The sequence below is a fragment of the Pipistrellus hanaki genome (assembly GCF_964339955.1).
Source record: "Pipistrellus hanaki genome assembly, chromosome: 12".
NCBI lineage: Eukaryota > Metazoa > Chordata > Mammalia > Chiroptera > Vespertilionidae > Pipistrellus > Pipistrellus hanaki.
In genome coordinates, this window is record NC_140514.1 from 13,627,184 (window position 1) to 13,648,690 (window position 21,507).

At 38.9% G+C, this 21,507-nt stretch overlaps 1 protein-coding gene across 1 annotated transcript in view; it reads right to left on the minus strand.

Annotated features, from left to right (window-relative positions):
* Nucleotides 1–5,594: 5,594 nt before the first annotated feature.
* The window catches only part of WDR43 (WD repeat domain 43), a 37,979-nt gene continuing 22,066 nt past the window's right edge, over nt 5,595–21,507 (minus strand). Inside the window, exons 9-18 of the mRNA XM_084900674.1 lie at nt 20,021–20,107; nt 19,001–19,132; nt 16,139–16,267; nt 13,158–13,244; nt 12,500–12,531; nt 11,236–11,299; nt 10,473–10,586; nt 9,654–9,723; nt 7,283–7,329; nt 5,595–7,179 (exon numbers count right to left, since the gene is read on the minus strand). Of these exons, the coding sequence (XP_084756800.1) occupies nt 6,994–7,179; nt 7,283–7,329; nt 9,654–9,723; nt 10,473–10,586; nt 11,236–11,299; nt 12,500–12,531; nt 13,158–13,244; nt 16,139–16,267; nt 19,001–19,132; nt 20,021–20,107 (948 nt within the window). The 3' untranslated portion in view covers nt 5,595–6,993. The remainder of the gene's footprint in view (nt 7,180–7,282; nt 7,330–9,653; nt 9,724–10,472; nt 10,587–11,235; nt 11,300–12,499; nt 12,532–13,157; nt 13,245–16,138; nt 16,268–19,000; nt 19,133–20,020; nt 20,108–21,507) is intronic.

A 21,507-nucleotide genomic window follows, 5' to 3' on the forward strand; every position in this document is an offset into this window, starting at 1 on the left:
TTTTCATCCTTCCTTACAACAATACATTTCTGTGTTTACTTGTCTAATTCTAATTTATTTTTTCAATGTGGTGTTTAACCAAAATCATAGAAAGAAGATAAGTGGTTGTCAGGGGCTGGGGGAGGGGAAAGTGGGGAGTTGGTTTTTAATGGGGAAGCAACCTTTAACCAAGAGCCACAAAAGAGCCAAGAGGGGGTTGTTACTGCACTCCTGTGAGAGTCAAAACACAAGTGGAGACAGCGGAGCTCCCCAGGCCAGTAAGTATCCTGACCTCCTCCCTCCCTCCCTCCAGGCCTTGCCAGGACCTCGCATTGGCTGATCTTAACCAGAAGCCAGGCTGGCGCAGTGTGCAAAAGGCAGCCTCCAGTGCATAGAGCAGATGGAGAAGGAGAGTGGACCAGAGCGGCAGAGAACACCCACCTGTCCTGAAAACCAGGGTGGCTGGATTGTAGGACTGGGAGGCAGGGAAAGACAGGGAGGACGGCAGAGGACAACAGCTAAGGGACCGCACCGCGGTCCGATGGTTTCCCCCACCTCCTCGCAATCCTTCCTGAGGCCCGGCTGACCCTTCTACACTGAGATTCTTTGACATTACAATGCGTTTATTTTTGCTGATGCTGCCTCTAGTTAAGTTTTTGTTTCTTACAACCAGAGAAACTTTACTTAATAATATGGAAGATAAAAGATATGTTTAGGAAAATATGTTTAAATTTAAAAATGAATTATAAAGCTACCATCGTGCAAGCTAACGTACTGGCACAAGAAGCGATCTGTGGACTAGGACGAAAAGCTGAAACACACCTGCCGTATGGCAAAGCAAGGCCCAGTCTAGGGGGTGGAAAGAGCACCTTTATCCGTTTGCTGTGACCAATTCCCACACGGGGTGGCTTAGACAGCAAGCACTTCTTCCTCCGCTCTGAACTGAACGCTGGGGAGTCCAGACCAAGGTGCCTGCAGACCTGTGCCCCAGGAGGACCCGCTGAGTTTGCAGATGGCCGCCTTCTCCACGCCCCTCCCCCCGCAGAGAGCAGAGGAAGCCAGCCCTCTCCCATCCTTCTAACAAGGATGATCCCACCAGGAGGGATCCCGAAGGCCCCAACTTCAAACGCCATCACGTTGGGGATTAAGATTTTGACAAATGAGTTTGGAGAGGACACAAATTCAGGGCACAGCAAGCAGTCTTCCACAGCGTGCAGAGAACTGGTCCGGGGGTTAGGGGGAGAGAAAGAGCCCGAGAGCTCGCCTCGCTGACACACTGATACACAGAATTCCTCGCGAGTGACAGCAGCAGCTTTCAGTCTTACCCACAGAACACCTTCCGCATTGCACCCTCGCGGATATGAACCCCTCTGACACAACCACCCTGAACTACACGCAGTGCACCAGTACCTCCCATGGTAATCACCTGTCTCCTTTGAAAAATGGTGGTGGCAACCCATTTTATTTCACAACCAGTGCATTGGTAAATAACAACCAGTTACTAGAGAGGTAAATCCTTTTTTAAAAAAAATAATAATAAAGATATAAAATGACTAGAGCAAAATACAAGGAGTATCTTCCAAGGAGAAAGTTTTTAAGCTTAAAAATAAGAAAACTATCTAAAAAAATATATATATATATAGCATCCAGGAAAGAAGGATAGGACAAGTTGGATAAAATGTCTGTAGCTTGTTTGGCAAGGGATATCTTTCACATATATAAAGCTTTTACAGGTAAGACAGCCCCTTGAAGCACAGACAAGAATCTGAGCCCGCAATACTTTGATGAAAACAGCCCGCGAACGGAGTCTCCCGATGAGAGGGCTTGTGGGCTTCGCATCTCTACCACCTTCTGGGAAAGAATTTGGGCAAATTCCTTAAGTCTGAGAGAGTATTGCTGCATTTCAGTAACATCACTTCTAGGAATATCTCACAAGGGTACCTTTAAAGGAAAATATGAAATGCAACAATGTTCACTGTAGCATTACTTCTAACCAATTATAACAGAACTTTTAGTTGGTGTAACACGGGTGCCACAAGCAACATTATTTCAAAGGATAATTACTATGTGCCACTTAAAACATATGATCCAGATTCCTTAAGAAAAATGTGTGCACACGTGCAGAACGATGAAAAGGAGACACAAGAAAACATTACAAATGGTTGATTTTATGTCCCTTCCTCATGCTCTTCAGTCGTTGATAGTATTACAGATAGCTCCCATTCCTCCCTGCAATCTACACCGCTCCTCCCACACCCACCCACCCATCACAGGTCTTCACCACCCTATTGCCCATGTCCAGGGGCTGTGCATGTAAGCTCTTGGGTTTATCTCTTCTCATTCCCCCAACCCCACATCAAGACATGTCAGTCTGTTCCATGCCTCCATGCTTCAGGTCTTATTTTGTTGGTCAATTTATTCTGTTCATTAGATTCCACAAGTGAGATCATGTGATGCTTGTCTTTTTCAGTTTGGCTTCTTTCACTCAGCATAGTATTTCCCAGGTCCATCCATGCTGTCCCAAAGGGTGAGATCCTTTTTTACAGCTGCAGAGTATTGCAGTGTAAATTTCCCACCGCCTTTTTTTTTTTTTTTTTTTTATCCATTAATCTACAGATGGACACTTGGGCTGTTTCCAAATCTTAGCTATTGTAAATAAGGCTGCTATGAACATAGAGGTGCATGTATTCTTTCTGTTGGTGTTTTGGGTTTTTTAGGATACACTAGGTGTACCAGTTAATAATGCGGATTTTGTAATCAAAGAAAACACGATCATTTCAAGAGAAATATCAAAAGTGCTTTATTCAAAGTAATGTCCATCGCTAGCTACACATTTCCCCCATCTTTCAGGTAATTTGTAGATATTATCCCAATAGAACTTTTCTTGTTTTGAGGCAAACCATTCAGAGACCCAATTTTCCACTTCTTCACATGTTTTGAAGTGCTGCTCAGAAAGTGCATGTGCCATTGCTCAGAACAAGTTGTAATCTACCTGAAGAAACAAGGTCTGGTGAATATAGCAGGTGGGTTGATACTTCCCAGGCAAGATCTTTTAACGTGTCTTTAACTGGTTTTGAAGTGGGTGATGGTGCATCATCATGAAGCAAAATTACTTGCCGTGTCTTCTGGCCCATTCTGGTTGTTTTACGATCCAAGCGTGGTTCAAATTGACCTGGACGTTCTTTTGTCTTTCACATAGAAATCATCACTTTTAAACTGTCTAAACCAGCATTCACACATATCGTGAGATGGAGCATGTTCACCATAGCTTCCCAAAGTATACGATAACTTTCAGCAGCATTTTTCTTCAAAGTAATGAAAACTTCACACAAATGCTTTTTTGGCACAAAATTCAACATTTTTAAGTGTAAAAATATCTATGATGTTAACACCTTCAGAAAACTTGACATATGAAGTTTTGAAGCTTGTTGTTAATACAACAAAATGGCATACATACCAAATCATATATTTTATCAACATATATGTAACCCAGATATAGAAAAAAATCCGCATTATTAACCAGTACACCTAGTATTTCCTGAAGTGGGATTTCTGGATCAAACGGAAATTCCATTTTGAATTTTGGAACGTAATGCTGCACCAATCTGCATTCCCACCAGCAACATCTTTATTGGTACTTTTAAAACGACAAATTAAAAAATGCATTAAAGGGCCGAAACCGGTTTGGCTCAGTGAATAGAGCATCGGTCTGTGGACTGAAAGGTCCCAGGTTCGATTCTGGTCAAGGGCATGTACATTGGTTGCGGACACATCCCCAGTAGGGGGTGTGCAAGAGGCAGCTGGTCGATGTTTCTCTCTCATCAATGTTTCTAGCTCTCTATCCCTCTCCCTTTCTCTCTGTAAAAAAAAAAAAAAAATCAATAAGATATATATATTTTAAAATACATTAAAGGGAAAAACATTGAATTAAGTAATTTTTCACCTGTGGAAAAGGACTGTTTACCCATAGGCTCTGTTTCAATTTCTTAAAAAGTGTGAGAGAACATAGGGACTTTCCCTTAGGAACTTGGGCCCCGTCCTCCCCTCCCATATTGGAAAAATGTCTAACAATTCATGGTTCTATAAAGAACTCCTTTGTCGGTACTGCACTTTGGGGTTCAGTGTCCCAGACATTGTCCCATTTGATTCTCCCAGCATCCTTGTGACACCAGCATTGCCATTATTCTCCTGTTACGAACCAAAGAAAAAAGAAACCAAGCAGGCTTTTCATTGCCAGGCTGCAGTATAAGCCCAGAATTGGAGCTTCTGGCCTCACATTTGGTCTCTTCACAACAGACTGACTATATTCATGTTCACCCTTTCACCTCCTGGACCTGATCGTATCACAAAAATCACCACTTAAGAGACTTTGCCAGTTGCACAGCCATGTAAATGTACTTAATGCCACAGAACTGTACACTTACAAAGGCTGAAAGGGTACAGTTCACAATAAAAAAAGAAGGGGAAGACTTGGCTAGGTTGAGATTAACAAGATCTAAGATTGGCTAAAAATAACAAGTTTGTTTCACTATAACCATATTGTGGTGGTGCCATGGTCAGAACCACCTGCTCCCTACATTAGAACGTACCCTTAACCAGCCGTCTAAGTGGTGATGAGGAGACCCAACCACAGGAACTGTCCTGTCAGAGCAATGACAACCAAATACACTGTGTGACTCTTGCTTTGATCACGAATGGTTAATTTTTCAAAATCAAAAGTTGGAAAAAAATCAAATCATAAGACGAAACCACACACACAACTTTTCCGTCTAGATTAGAATACAGTATAAATACCCTGTAACAAACATAATTTAACTCTGGATTCATCTAAACCAAAAACTTTAGTGCCCGGTTGAGCATTTACCTATGAACCAGGTTACAGTTCAATTCCCGGTCAGGGCACATGCCCAGGTTTCAGGCTAGATCCCCAGTTGAGGGCTTGTAGGAGGCAGCCGATCCGTGATTCTCTCATCGTTGATATTTCTTTCTTTCTCTTTCCCTCCCTCCTTTTCTCTTTCTCTCTCTGAAATCAACTTAAAAAGTAATTAGTAAGCAGTTGTTAGACACCTCTTTATAGTCAGGTGCAGGGAAATCTGACCGAGACCACAAAATGGGAACTATGGAAGCACAGGATCCAGAAGGTCAGACAGCTGCGAGCTGGGCCAGGTGACCCAGCTGAGTGGGTCTACATCAAGAAACAATCACTAGCTGAAGCCGGTTTGGCTCAGTGGTAGAGCGTCGGTCTGTGGACTGAAGGGTCCCGGGTTCAATTCCGGTCAAGGGCATGTACACTGGTTCTGGGCACGTCCCCGGTGGGGGGTGTGAAAGAAACAGCTGATCGATGTTTCTCTCTCGACGTTTCTAGCTCTCTATCCCTCTCCCTTCCTCTCTGTGAAGAATCAATGAAATATATTTAAAAAAACAAAAAAGAAAAGAAATCACTAGATTACAACCGAGTTCTTGGTTCTTTCACTTCATTACAAATGTTATCCAACAAGCACTGGAAGCATTTGCCTATTAATGCTAATGGAGCAAGACTGCTTTTTAAAAACTTTTATACCACAAGGCCAAACGTGCGGCCACTTCCCTACATATATCACAAGACAAGCAATGGGTAAAGATGAATATTTATTCACTTTACAAAGAGAATGGTATTAAATTCCCATAAACAGCTCCTTTTATAGACAAATATAACTGTACATTAGAACAGTAGCTGGCTGAAACTCCCTTTCCCAAGATACGTCTCCCGCTCCAGCGCTATTAGTTGAGCACAGAAATCTGTTTCACCGTGGATGGTTAGGAAGTCCCTCAAAGATAATGGCTTTGTTTTACATATTCACAGATGGGAAAAATAAACCCACCTCCCCAGCCTTCCTTAAGAGGCGAGCTTCCATCTGAATGTTCCCTAGAGAGCACTAAACAAATACTGGCATGTTTAAAAAAAAAAAAAAAAAAAAAATCACTAATTTGAAAAGGCGTTTGTGGCACACCAAAATACGTATTTATACATACATAAAAAATCTTGGGTCAGATTTATTATTTTAAAGGTAAACAGATACCCTAACACTGCCAAGAGTGGGTAATGAAAAGAAAGGAAAACATTAAATTACTGAATTATAAAAATATTTTCTTTGGAAAAAAACTCCAACAAGGTTATCTTCAATATCTAAAACCAAAGAGGAAAAATAAACAATTCTTCTTTGATCCATTAGTAATTTAAATAAAAATGAAAACCTCTTCAAAAGCAGCTACAACTGAATTCTTTAAAAGTTGCAGGTAATGAGCACTTCTAAATCTATACACTAATGATTCTTTACAGGCAATTGTAGTCAGGAAAAATCCTTAATATGGCTAACTCTTGAATTTTAATTATCATAATTTTTTGTTTTTAAAAAATATTTCACATGACAGCTTAAAAAATAAGTGGTTATTTATTTAGAGAAGCCCTCCAAATATCCAATCTGACTCAAACCAGATTACCATGGTTAACAGACAATCTAGGGACACTGGTGATTTCTTTTTTTAATCACATTTTTACTCATTCTGTTATGCCTTCATAGTTTATAATTATCAAATTAAAACTTCTTTCGCTCGTGCTGCTTCATGTCTGGATGTGATGGAAGATACCAACCTGAGATAAGAGCTGACTCCTTCACACAAGTCCAGTTCTTGAACCCTATCTGGGAAATGTCTTTATCTTCACTGATGCCAATTCTTGGTATAACCAAGTCATACTAGGATATTATATTATAAAAATATACCATATATTCGACACTGATGTCAGTACATTGCAGAAAATGTGTCTATTTACTGTGTAAAGTTTATTAACATTTGAATGAAACACTCTTATTTACACAGTTGAGTCTCGCTCAGGACTCGGGCCGGGAGCCACCATCAGCAGTTGGGAAATGTGCAGCGGTCCTCGGCATCCTGTCAACCTCCGCCCCAGGGAACGCGCAGCACTGGGGAAGGTGAGCCAGAGTCTGTGCCGTTCCACTGGCTTGTTTTCTGTCTTCATTCCTCTTCACTTTCATTGTTAGAATCTAAATCAGAATCTCCATTTAATTCTTTTTCACTTGTCACATCTCTGTCCTCACCATTTTCTTCATCTTTTTCTTCCGAATCCTCATCTTCCTCCTCTTCATCAACCTCCTCATCTTTTTCACTTTCTTTCTCTTCCTCATCTTCATCCCAATTATCCTGGCAAAAAATATTAAGCAAGGAAAGTGCTCATGAAGATCTTGTTCTTACAGGGTACAAGGTTATAAAAGCAGACTTATGTACCAATTAACAAATTACTCACATCAGAATCTTTATCTATTTCATCATCCGATTCCTCTTCAGAAGATTCTATAAGAGGGGAAAAAATGCTGCCTTAATTTTGTGATCAAAGCAGAGGGCAGAGCCCTGAAAACCAAACATCATCAGTTACCTGAGTTTACTATCAGAAATATTATATTCAACTATGATCCATCTAAGTAGTAACATTAATATTCTCATCAGCATAAAAGCACATGGCACATTATTCCATCAAGATTTCACTGAGCAGGATGAAGTACCAAAATGCTAACAAAATACCATCTTTTTTTCATTTTTTTTTTATTTTTTACAGAGAGGAAGGGAGAGAGATAGCTAGAAACGTCGATGAGAGAGAAACATTGACCAGCTGCCTCTTGCACACCCCCTACCGGGGATATGCCCGCAACCAATGTACATGCCCTTGACCAGAATCGAACCTGGGACCTTTCAGTCCGCAGACCGACGCTTTACCACTGAGCCAAACCGGCTTCGGCCAAAATACTATCTTAAAAAACAAAGCTGACGATGTGGGGGAAAAATGGAGCCTTGACTTATATGCATGTATATAAGCATAACCAATGGACATAGACTGCAAGGGGGTGAGGGCATGGGCTGAGGGGTGGGAGCAGCTGGGGAAAGGTCAATGGGTGGAAACAAAACATAAACAATAAAGAATTTATGTCCTAGCTGGCTTGGCTCAGTGGATAAAGTGTCAGCCTGCAGACTGAAGGGTCCCAGGTTCAATTCTAGCCAAGGGCATATGCCTGGGTTATGGGTTCGATCCCCAGAAGGGGGCATGCAGCAGGAGGCAGTCAATCAATGATTCTCTCTCATCATTGATGTTTCTCTCTCTCTCTCTCTCTCTCTCTCTCTCTCTCTCTCTCTCTCTCTCTCTCCCCCCCCCCCTTTCTTCCTTCCTTTCTGAAATCAATAAAGAAATATATATATTTTAAAAAATATATTTAAAATTTTTTAAAATGTATATTATGAATGGAAATGTAAACTGGTGTAGCCACTAACAGTATGGAGGTTCCTCAAGAAATTAAAAATAGAACTACCATATGATTCAGCAATCCCACTTGAGTGTATGCTGAAGGAAACAAAACCAAGAGCTACCTACACCCCATATTCACTGCAGCATTATTTGTTAAGTGTCCATAACAAATAAATAAGAAAATATGGCACATATATATAATGGAATGCCCATAAAAAAACTTTGTAAAGAAATCCTGCTATTTGTGACATGGATGGGCCCTGAAGGCAGTAACCTAAGTGAAATAAGTCAGAACAGAGTGTGGTTGCCAGAGGTGAGGGGCGAACTTTGAATTATAAGTCCTGTGTATGCACAGCATATGCTCCTATGTCCTTCAATTATGTCTTATAACTTACAAAAGTTATACTTCACTTTTAGATGTACTTTTAGGTACTTCATAGTTTTTTATTGCTATGAACGAGATCTTATTTTTCTAATACATTTTCTGACTGGGACACACATTAGTGGACACACAGTACATTCCTGAGACATAATACTACATAATACTACATAATACTGGCCTTGGTATCCAGTAAACTTGATTTACATATCTATTAGTAACAGTGTTATTACAGATCCTGCTGCATTTTCTATTGGAGAAGGATAACAACTGCAAAGATCAACATGCTAGAATTCATGTTTTCAATCCAGTATTAGGCAGGACATGCAGCAGTAAAAGTTACATTAGTATCTTGTTCCTGTCTTTCTGAAAATGCTTCTGAACTTTGTTTGATATAGATTAAGGAAATTCCCTTAAATTCCTAGGTTGTTCACTTTATCAAGTAATGAGACATTCAATTTAACTGAATTCATTCTATTAAAATATATAGTGTTCCCTGTTAATCTATTAATATGGTGACTACATTAACAGATTTCTTGATGCTAAATGACCTTATAATCTTTAAATAAATTCTACTCAGTAATGACTAAATGATTACTTAAGTACTTCCACAGTCAATTTGCTACCTAAGATATTTGAGGATAGTCTAAAATGTTATTTTCTTCACTATCCTTGTCTGGTCTTGATTCATAAAGACGCCTAAATTTCACAAGGTAAAAACTTATTCATCTACCTGGTGGCTTATGAGGGGAAATAGTATTCTTCTATTTAAATCTACATACCTTCCCATACCTAATGCCTTTTTTTGTTAGTTATTATATTTGTGCTTTTTCTTACTAGTCATATTTTTGCCATAGGCATGCCCACTTTCTTGGAGAAGGTGTGCTGAGCATGACCTCATTCACATTAATATTGTTACAAAATAAGATAACAGAAATGAGTCAATAACTAAATGTTCCAATTGTAGACTCTACCCCATAAGCCCCTCCCCCCAAGCTTTACCTTCTTCATACACCAATTTTGCCTTCTGTTCAGGAGAAGTCGTTCCCTTTGTTTTTTCCGAAGCTGTAACCTGAAAGAGAGTGAAAGGCTGTTAATACAAGTAGAGTATAAGTTTATCTCAAGCAGCACAACAGAACCTTCTCCAACAGTATAAACTCACCCTCAACAACCATAATGGGTTACCTCAATATGACACAGATCAAATACAAGGGAAAAAACAAATTCATCAAGTGCAATAAGGAAAGAATTACTCTGTAAAAGTTGAAAAATCTTTTTAAAAGATGATCAGAATTTGTTCCTGTGTCAACTTCTTCTAACTATTTCAAGACCCTGTAACTTTTTAAAATATATTTTTATTGATTTCAGAGAAGTGAGGGGAGAAATGGAAACATCAATGATGAGAATCACTTTTCAGCTGTCTCTTGCACGCCCCCTACCGGGGACTGATCTGCAACCCAGGCATGTGCCCCTGACTGGGAGTGAACATGGGACCCTTCAGTCTGCAGGGCCAATGCTCTATCCACTGAGCCAAACTGCCTCGGGCTAAATACCCTGTAAGTTTTGTTCAGAGTGCCACAATCATCTTAACTGTTCTAACAACTGAAATGAGAACCTTTCGGTGAAAGTTAAGATAGGTACAACTGAGTTTACTGTGCATGTAATGTTAAAATACATAACATTTTCAAGTTCAAGACTGGATCCTGATTTGCCACTTCTTACTGAGATAGGGAGTTTTCAATGTTCAGGTAAACGATCCTTATCCTCACTCCATTCCTACCACATCCAGAGTTTTAGCACAAAACACTTGAATTTACTCACTTGTGTGATAAGAAGAATAAGCTTCCCATGAAGGTGGGAAAGTTTCTGGAAAGTTTTTACTCTGCTTTCCATTAACTGGTATAGTGTACCCAGCTGGGGTACCAGGTCAGGCAACTAAAGAAAAAAAAAAAAGGTTTTATATTATTGTGACATAATATAGATAACAAACGCACAAGTCATGTGTAGATGTGCCTGAGTATTTAGCCGATACACCACGAGCCATCTGTTTACATTTCCAGCGGTGTGGCGGCTTACGACTTAGCCTAGCAGCAGCATCTCACACTGACCGATAACGTTTTTTCTGGTGCTGCTGTAAGACATTATGCTCCCTCCCTTCCATGTGCACAGACAACCAAGAGCTGAGAACAGCCCCAGCAAAATGCCACGTGTTGAATGCTTAATTTAAGTCATTTTCATCACAAGCTACCTTGTGACAAGGTAGGGAAGACATGTTAGCACATATATAAAACTTCTGAAATCTGCTAAGTTTTTAAGAGGGAAGTGGGAAGACACATATGATGTAAGGATAATTTTGCTGAACAGGTTATAGATATAGGAAAACACCTGAAAGCTAACATGTCAATATATGTTAAAACATTTCTCTTAAAAGCAGTAGCTTAAGGACAATTATGTGATACCATAATCAATTAAAAAAAAAAAAAAGCAGTAGCTTATGGCTGAAGATGGAGAGTGGTTTTGTTAAGCCATCAGTTTATAATCCTTATCAAAGTCAAACTATTCAATTGTAGCTGAAAAGACTTACTGTGGATAGATATGATGCATGGACTGTTAACACACATTTTAGCCACTGAACCATTAAAACAGCACTGAAAAAAAGGGGGGAGAATCCAAGTAAACTAATTTGAAACTAAATACAACTGAGTAATAAAATTAGAAAAACTCAGGTGAAGTGAAGATCTACAAACTATTACCTCAGAAAATAACTATATGAATAAACTTCTGAGAATTTAACAGTCCTTACATTCTTTCATTATTTCAGATCTGTGTACTATACTAATTTCTTGGGAGTGAGGGGAAAGTAAGACGGACGGAAACATAGGACAAAATTCCCTTCCTCTAAAATATTTTAAGAATAAAACTCAAGCTTTTATTTCATAATTAACTGCTATCAGGGCACATAACCTGAGCTCAACTTTATATTTTATGTTCATAATATTTGAGCTCATCATCAGGTACAATTAGCAAAAGATTCCCACCACACCAACATTACAAACAAATACAGATCAAAAATGTGTAAGCTGGGCCTAATGAATTAATTCTTTAGCAATAACTTAGATAAGAAAAACTGCTTATTGTAGACAGTAATAATACTATAGTAAAGCTTAGGGTCTCTGAAATATCAACTTCCTGTTTAAATCTAACTATCAAATTAATAACAAAAAGATCCACAAATTTAGTCTTTTATAACATACTAGAGACCCAGTGTACAAATTCATGCATGGGGGGGGGGGGGGGGGGAGCTGGCCCTGCCCCAATCAGGGCCTGTCAGGAGGAGGAGAAGGCAAGAGGTTGGCTGGCTGGCCCTGCCCCTGATCTGGGTGGACGGGCTGATCTGGGGAGGGACTGAGGGGAGGGGCTGCAGGAGGTTGGCCTGCCAACCCTGCCCCCTACTGGGGTAGGGTGTGAAATAGGGGGCAGGGCTAGCCAGGGGGAGGGGGTGTGGGCCAATCAGGGTGGGGCAGGCCAATTGAGAGCAAGGCCAACGAGAAGGGGCCAAGGGAGATTGGGCGGTTGACTGGCCTCAGTGGGTGTCATAGCAAAAAAGTCATTCCACTAGCTGGCTCTTCATAGATAGATAGATAGATAAATAGATTATCTTATCTTAGCTGCTACCAGAGGTTAAGTTCTACAAATGGCAATTTTACACCAAATCATTAAAAAAGATTAACTCATTAAATGACCTGATAATAAAATTTAAAAACCTACACAGGCGTTTTCTGAATAAAATAAAAAAGCTATAAAATATTTATAAAAACAAAACAATTTAAGTTATTTAAGCATCTTACCTATTAGGATGTCCTTGCAATCTCTTTGTAAGCTGAGGGGGAGAAAAACAATATAAGCAACAGTACTTCAGGGACAGTTAATCTCCACCAATTCCCAGGATACACACATCCACAAAAACAAATGAAAATAATGCATGTTAGGAAATCATTATTCCTAAGTATCCTAATTCCTAAATGTCCAACCAATGTAACAGAATCTCAATATATGCTCCCACAATAAGAATGACCTGATAAAAATCTGGGCTAAGATTTATATGCATGCATATAAATCAATTTTCTATCTCTACAGGCAAATCTGTAGAGATAGAAAATAGGTTAGAGGCTGCCAGAAATGGGATATGGGAGGATGGAAGTGACCAATAGGTACAGGATTATATATTTTTTTTTTTTGGTGTGATTAATTGTATAACCTGTGAATACAGTAAAAACACTGAACTATTTACTTTTAAAGGGTAAAGTTTATGGAATATGAATTATATTTCAATAAAAAATGCAGCCAAAATCACTAGGCAAATATTGTTTAAATAGATCTATTATGTTTTACCCACTGTGATTGCTCTGGTTGTTTACATACTGCAAATCCATTTCTCTAAATACTGGATTTAGTCTTAAACTCTTAGCATTAAAACCTTAAAATGAACAGAGTACTCAACATTACCTCTTGCAACAATGGAATAACAGCATGCAGGGGCATCCTTAATACAGTCCTCTTTATTAGGTTTAAATTCCTAGTTTGAAGTACTTTCTGTGACAAAAGGAAAGACATATAAGCATATTCAGAGGTTAAGAACACTACAGAAAAAAAAAAGTCTGTAAAATAATTTTTAAAACCAAGCAATAAACTACTAACTGAATTTTAGCAAATAAAGGTTGGAGGGCCTGAATGAGAATGTTATTATCTTATGGCTATCAGAAAAGCAGTCTTCAGTTACGAGACATTTGCGTCAATAAACGGATTTCTTCTTGCTCAGCCAGTGCGGTTCAGTGGTTGGTCTTTAAACTAATGAACCAGGAAGTCAAGGTTCGATTCCCAGTTGGGGAACATGCCCAGGTTGCAGGCTCAATTCCCAGGCATGCAGGAGGCAGCCAATCAAAGATTCCCTCTCATCACTGATATTTCTATCTCTCTCTCCCTTCCCTTCCGAAATCAATAAAAATGTATTTTTAAAAAACCTTCAAAAATAAGTCATCCCAAATGAGGCAAAATTATTAAATGGATACAGAAGTTAGCATTCATTTCTGCCAATAATATATTTAAAGAACAACCCTAAACAACACAGCCGCAAATGGTTAAGATAATTTTGATAATCTGTTTCTTCTTTTACAATCTCACTGCAATATACCTGATGCATAATAAACTGTGTGCACTTAAAAAGTGTACTATTTGATATATGTTTACATATGAAACAAACTCGAAGGTAAACATCCTATTACCCTCAGGTCTCCTTGGGCCCCTTTATGTCCTATCCCTCCTTGCACCTGCACCCCTATATATTGGTAGGTACTTTCTAGAATTATTACTATATAAATTAAATCATACAATATATACCTTTATTTTTTGTTCTGGGTTCTTTCTTACAGTCTAAATTTGAGATTCACCCATGTTGATGTATCAATAACTTATTTGTTTATCCATTCGTATGTTGAGGGACATTGGGGTTCTTTCCAGTTTTTGACTATTACAAATAAAGTTGCTATGACAGTTCACATACAAGTCTTTGTATGAACCTAGTTTTTTTATTCTCTTGGCAAATACCTAGACTGGCTGGGTCATATGACAGATGTATCCTTAACTTTTAAGAAACTGCCAAACTGTTTTCCAAATTATTTGTACCCATATTACATTTCCACCAGCAAGATGCAAGTTGCAGTTGCTCCACATCCATATAGGATGGAATAGTCCATCTTTTAATTTTTAATCAATCTTTTGGTTAATAGAGTTATCTCATTGTAATTTTAATTTGCATTTGTGATGGTTACTGATACATAAGAGCTTTACATGCAGTAATTAGCCTTATGAATTCTTATTTGAGTTAAGTCTCACAAAGTAAGAATTCTTTACATATTCTGGATATAAATTCTCACTCAAATATGAGTTGCATTTTTTCCCAGCCTATGGCTTGCCTTTTTATTCTCTTAACTGTCATTTCATGAGCAAGTATTTAATTTCCATGAAGTCCAAATGACCAATTTTTCTTTAGCATCCTATGTTGTTTGTTTTGTTTTGTTTTCATAATGCATCTAACTAACCTTTCTCCACTCAAATTTTCAAATTTTTTTTGTTTTTCTCTAGAAGTTTTGTAGGTTTTGGTTTTACATTTATGCCTATGATCTATTTTTTGATGACTTTTGTGTAGAGTGTGAAGTAAAAGCCAAGATGCTTTCTTTTCCCATGTGGATATTCAGTTGGTTCAGCACTAGTTTCAAAGACTTATTCTCTCCACTGACTCAACTTAGTAAGTACCTTTGCTGAAAACCAGCTGTGCATGCCATGCTAAACTATAATCTACCTTCCAAAATATATATACTTCCAAACTATTTTAAGTCATTTTAACTTTAGAGATGATGATTTCCCCTCTCATTTTGCAAAATCACCTTAGACACAAACATAACATATTCCCAATTTAAATAAAAAATATAAATCAAAACTTGGCCGGTATGGCTCAGTGCTTGAGCATAGACCCATGAACCAGGAGGTCACAGTTTGATTCCTAGTCAGGGCACATGCCCAAGTTTGCAGGCTCAATCCCCAGAAGGGGGTGTGCAAGAGGCAGCCAATTGATGATTCTCTCTCATCATTGATGTTTCTCTCTCTCCCTTTCTCTGAAATTAATAAAAAATAGATTTTTAAAACATATATGAATACAAACTTCATAAATTACATATTATATGAGTCACATCTATAATAAGTGGCACTGTAATATTGCTGAGTTACCAAAATTATATGCATTCAGCAAATATAAATTGCCCTAAGCTAATCAAACAGTGCTTAAATCCAATTTTTTACACTTAAATTTTCTCTACAGACCAGTATCAAATTCTGGAATTTAAAAAGACTTAGTTAAGTAACTTCATACAAGCAGTCACCAACTTACAAACACAGAAATCATAAATGCCTTCCTTTATACAAAGTTTTTAGTAGTTTTTACTTCTAAATACTTCATAACATAACCCCCAACCCTCCTGAATTTTTCCCCAAACCTCCTACCCATTGTCAAGGTTCCACCTCACTGCCCCCTCTCACGGCCAGGGGGAAATAAGTTTCTGGAATCCAGAGTAAAAACTCAGGAACGCATTTTCCTACAGAAAAAAATATAAATTGTGATCTAGAATGCTGAGTATTGTATACTATGTCTACAAAGGCTTTTGTGAACTAAAGCCTAAGATCCTAATAACAATTCTGAACAATGTTTCTATGAGAAAATGCATTCCAGGTTCAAAATAATTTAATACAATTCCTTTGTAGGTTAGTGACTGTCTGTATAATGCCACCAAATTATATATATTTTTGATTCAACTCATAAAATATTACATTTAAAATGGCTATATAACATGACAATTCACTCTGAATGTATATGTCAATCATTTCTAAGAAAAATTAACCATCTTAATTCAATTAAAAACTGCTATAATACTTACATTTAGCATTTCAAAATCATTACTTTCTAAACCCTGTGCCAGAAGAACTGGAAAACTGTTTGTCTGTAGGTCGTCCTTTTCTTTCTTTGATTCTATATTCAATGATCCCAGGCGTTCTTCAATGCTAACCTACAAGAGAGAGATAACCCGTTAATGATAAACCATTTAGGGCATAAAGTATTAATAGTTTCGTCAAATTACTTTTGCTTATATATGAGAAAAGACACTGACTGATTCCCACGTCAACCCTGAAAAACACAAGCCTGCTTTCTCATTCCAATAGAACCTCATTGCCTTAAAGCCAAGTGTAATATCTAGAATTCCAGTTTCTATGGTCTAGTGAAAAAAACAACTGTCCAAGAAGCCATAATTTAAATATCCTATATAGTAAAAGGCTACTATGCAAAGCAACCAAATGGGGGAACGATAAGTCATTATGACACACACTGACCACCAGGGGGCAGGCGCCTTGGGGTTAGTGTGTTCCCATAAGGGGAGCTGCTCAGCCAGAAGCCAGATTCATGGCTGGGGAGCACAGCAGCAGTGGTGGGAGCCTCTCCCGCTTCTGTGGCAGCGCTAAGGGGAAGTAAGGAACAGCGAGCAGGCAGGTGGTAAAGACTGAGGGGTCACAGACATCCCCCAAAGGGCTCCCAGAATACAAGAGGGACATCCCCTGAAGGGTCCCGGACTGCGAGAGGGTGTAGGCCGGGCTGAGAGACCCCCCCCCCCCTCCTTCCCCAGTGCATGAATTTCATGCACCAGGCCTAGTGTAATTGATAAAAATCCCTCTATATATGAAGATTCAACAACTGATTACTAAAACTCAAGAAAGGACCTATTTTCACAAAGTGAAAATAACTGTTCGTTGCCATCAACCTGAGATCTGCAAAAGGAAACAAATACTATTAAAAGAGCATAGAGACTTATTTCCAAAACAATTTTTAAATTTTCCCCTTTATCAGTCAGTCCCAGGTGTTGGTTTATCTCTCTCTCTCTCTCTCTCTCTCTCTCTCTCTCTCTCTCTCTATATATATATATATATATATATATATATATATAAAAGCCTAAGTGGCCGAAACCAGTTTGGTTCAGTGAATACAGCATCGGCCTGCGGACTGAAAGGTCCCGGGTTTGATTCTGGTCAAGGGCATGTACAGTGGTTGCGGGCACATCCCCAGTGGGGTGTGTGTGTGTGTGTGTGTGTGTGTGTGCAAGAGGCAGCTGTGATTCTCTCTCATCGATGTTTCTAACTCTCTATTCCTCTCTCTTCCATTCTGTAAAAATCAATAAAATGTTAAAAATGAATAAATAAAAATAAATAAATAAAAGCCTAAGTGGCCAAAAGACAGAATGACCAGCTAACCGGTCGCTATGACGTGAACTGACCACCAGGAGAAATGTGCTCAAAGCACAGGATCAGGCTCCTCCTATCTGGATCGGGCCTGCGGAGAATGGGCCTGTGGGGATTGGGCTCCCTTCTGTCTGGCTTGGACCTATGGGGATTGGGCTCCCTTCTGTCTAGATCGAGCCTGCGGGGATCAGGCCAAAACTGGCAGTCCAACATTCCCTAAGGGGGTCCTGGATTGCAAGAAGCACAGGCCAGGCTGAGGGAGCCTAGTTTTCTATAAGATGCAAAACTACAACCAAGTTCCCCTGATAAAAATCTAAAATGTAAGTGTAAATAAACATGATAAAATCTGCTATACAAAAACTTAAATGTATAGAACTGATCCCTTATAAAACCAATATGATTACATAAAAATGTTTTCTGACCAACAAAGCAAAAAGAGATGCTTCGGTAAAGCCTCCAATTTGGAATATTTTAACTTATGAAAAATATTAAGAAGGCAGGAGGAAATGAAAGGGTTAGACCTAAGCCAAGCTCAAGAAAGTTGGCACATTATTTTTAATACCAGAGGCCCATTGCATATTCGTGCAAGAATAGGCCTTCATTCCGCTGGCTTCGCTCCCAGCCGCCCAGGAGCCACCAAGTCCCTGCTCCTGGCCAGAGCACTGCTCCTATAGCTCCCTCTGCACGCCCCCTCTCCTCTCATAGCAGACATCCTGCCCCACCCAGCCGCTCTGCATATGCAAATTAATCCACTATCTTTGTCGGGTTAGTTTGCATACTCATTCCTGATTGGCCATGGGCATAGCGGAAGTACGGTTAATTTTACATGTTTATCTATTGTTAGATAAGATACATTTAATGTTACTGAGAAACAGTTTTTATGAAAAGCAATGTTATTCCCAAACTCCCACTATACAAAGTAAGACATTTAAAATCAGGTAAAGAAACATTAACAATCTTTCTCTAATTAATGGTAAGAGTTAAAATGCTAGATTACTTAGACAACAGTGATACATGACTGGAAGATGAAAAGAGGATTCTACATATGTAAGTATAGCAACCACAGGAGGGTTTGAAGAGATGAGAAAAAATAAAATTTATAAGTACTTTAAAAAGCTGTAATAACTATCACTTTTAAAGATCAACTAGCACTAAACCAGGCAGGCATGCTCAGACAGCCAAGAGAAGAGGCATCATTGGAACTCAGCATAATGCGAAACCCAATGAAAATCATCACAGCAAGTCCCGGCTTAATCTGTTTAATTATGTTATCCAGTTAACATAACAAATGGCTAAAACAGCCCTCTCTTTAATTAATAGAAGTGTCTTCTTCATAACAGTGGCTTTGTAAGTAAACCACCTGTTAACTCTATGTAGGTCTTACAAAAGTCACAATCTGGAATTTCAGAATCTACACAGCTGGGGATAAATAACCAGAGTGTTAACAGCTGCAATCTAAAAGTAAGTTTCTAAAGTTTCAAACTCAAAAATGGTCAAAGTGAATACATTACCTCCTTTTCCCCCAATTTCCTCTTGTTCTCTACTTCCTCAGTTTGTGGAGGAGCAGGCTTGATGGCTGCATGATGACCAGGTAGCCCGGGCACCAGCACTTTTGCTTCAGAATTCATCACTGGTGTTCTCACCTGTTAACGAGGAACAGAAGGGGCATGGATTATGCCTTGGTCCTTACTATATTTATCCCCATTGAGAAAATGAACAGCTTTTAAAGGTTTTTCTACTGGAAAACGTATTGATTAACTTAACATAGCTATCAAAGTTTAAATAAATGTTGGCAAATAAGTATTTAAATTATAATTTGAAGCCATAGTTTTAAAGCATTCAAAACTACATAAGATTAAAAGCCAGGAAAAACAAAATCTACCGATTACACAAGGACACACTGACTTAACAATGTGAAAGAGTAAAGCTGTACATCTTACGACCACCGCCAGTAATTGATCTTTGCCAGAAATGCTCAGACAGCCAAGAGAAAGGTGTCATCTCTGAAATTCAGCCAGAAGCGAAACCATATGGATGTCATCATAGCATGTCTTGGCTTTCCTTTTCTCATTAAACTGGCCAAACAATACCTACATGTAGATGTCACATTATATTCAAAATAAAGTATCATGATGAGCTTAGCTTTTATTCATGGTCTTAAGTTACAGCCCCATCATGGTTTTAGGTCTTATTCCACCCTGAAATATAACATTCCTCTCAACAAATTTATGCTCCTTTAAGTACTGGGTTAAAACAATAATAGGTGATTTTGATTTTGATATTTATTCAATGAACATGCATGGAGGCAGAAAGAACTAAAAGCAAGGTCTTCAACTTCTAGTCATCTGTTTACTTATTCCATTCAACAAATCAAGAGAACAGAAATGAAGTTTTATAACCTTGATATCTAAAACCCAATCCCACAAAATTTATTAAAATTATAAAGATATTAAAGAATCCAAATATATTATGTGACAATTCAATTTACCCAAATCTTTTTTTTCTCACCTTCTAGTATGTAAAGCACTTACCTTAGTTATAGCTGTTTCTACTGTTGGAGCCCAGCAGTTTGAAATATCTCTTACTAAGCACATATGAGGTTCTTTGGAATTTAAAGCCTGTAAATATAATTTTGAGGGGACAGTATGTCAAACAAAGTAACCGGGAATAAGAAAACCAAATGCCTACTTATACATTTTCATGAAAATACAGAAAAGTATGAAAGACTTCTATATAAAACTGTGAGCAACTCAGACTGTCAAATTAATAGCACTGAGGAAAATGGGAAAACGGAAGATACAAGACATTATGTTTACTTTTTTCAGTTAGGAACTGCTTGAATTTTTCACATATTATGAACAGAAATTTTATGTGACAGACTTTTAAGACAAATGTAAGTTCATCACCCTTGTAAATAATTAATCTGAGCTAAGAATGATCCTACCCCAGATTTCCTACTGTTGGCCTTTCCATAAGTGAGGCAAAGACAGCAGTGCTGATCAACAAAGTGCTCTGAGATTCAGCATTAAACAGGGGAAGTCAAATGCAGAAAAGCCCACATGTACCCATAAGCTTTAAGGTTACATGCAATTCTCTATGCCCATATAATTAATTTGTCTGGAAGGATAAAACAATAGGAAACAATGGCTGCATCTGGAGGGGTCCAGGGGCAATAGGGTCGACATATGGCAATAAGACTTTTTATTTACAACTTAAAATTTTTCTTTTTTATTATACCAAATCCATGTAGATGTTTAAAAAGTATTTTTAAATAAACTCAATAAGAGTTTGCTTTGGCATGAAATATTCCATTCAGTGTCTCTGAGGGTCTTCCTGAACCAATGTTTTATAAATGTACTAGGGGCCTGGTGCATGAAAATTCATGCACTGGAGGGGGGAGCCCCTCAGACGGGCCTGCCCACCGTCACAGTTCAGAGGTCCTCAGGGGAGGGAGGCAACCCGGCGATCAGGGGAAGGCAACAACCCCAACACACCTCTGCTGCTGCCACTGCCGGCAGTGCAAGCCTTGGCCGGCCATGGTTACCTTAGCCGGCCATGGTTACCTTAGCCTCAGGTGGCCCTGGGCGGCTGGGCAGCTGCCACCCGAGGCTCATCTACACCTTGGGCCCGCTCCAAAGAAACTTTTGTAATAAAAAGTCAGATGGCTGCACCACCCATTACATTTCCACTTAGAAAACTCAATGGGTGCTATCACTAAGGGCCCTTTTATTAAGATTTATCTTTTGGGGCCCTAGCCAGTTTGACTCAGTGGATAGAGTGTGGGCTCATGGACCAAAGGGTCCTTGGTTCAAGTCCAGGCAAGGGCATGTAACTTGGTTGCAAGCTCTATCCCTGGCCCCACTAGGACCAAGTGCCAGAGGCAACCAATGGATATGTCTCTCATGTCTCTTACATCAATTTTTGCTCTCTCCCCGCCCCCTCCCTTCCACTTTCTCTAAAAATCAATGGAATATTCTTGGGTGAAGATTAACAAAACAAAACATTAACTTTGGGTAGT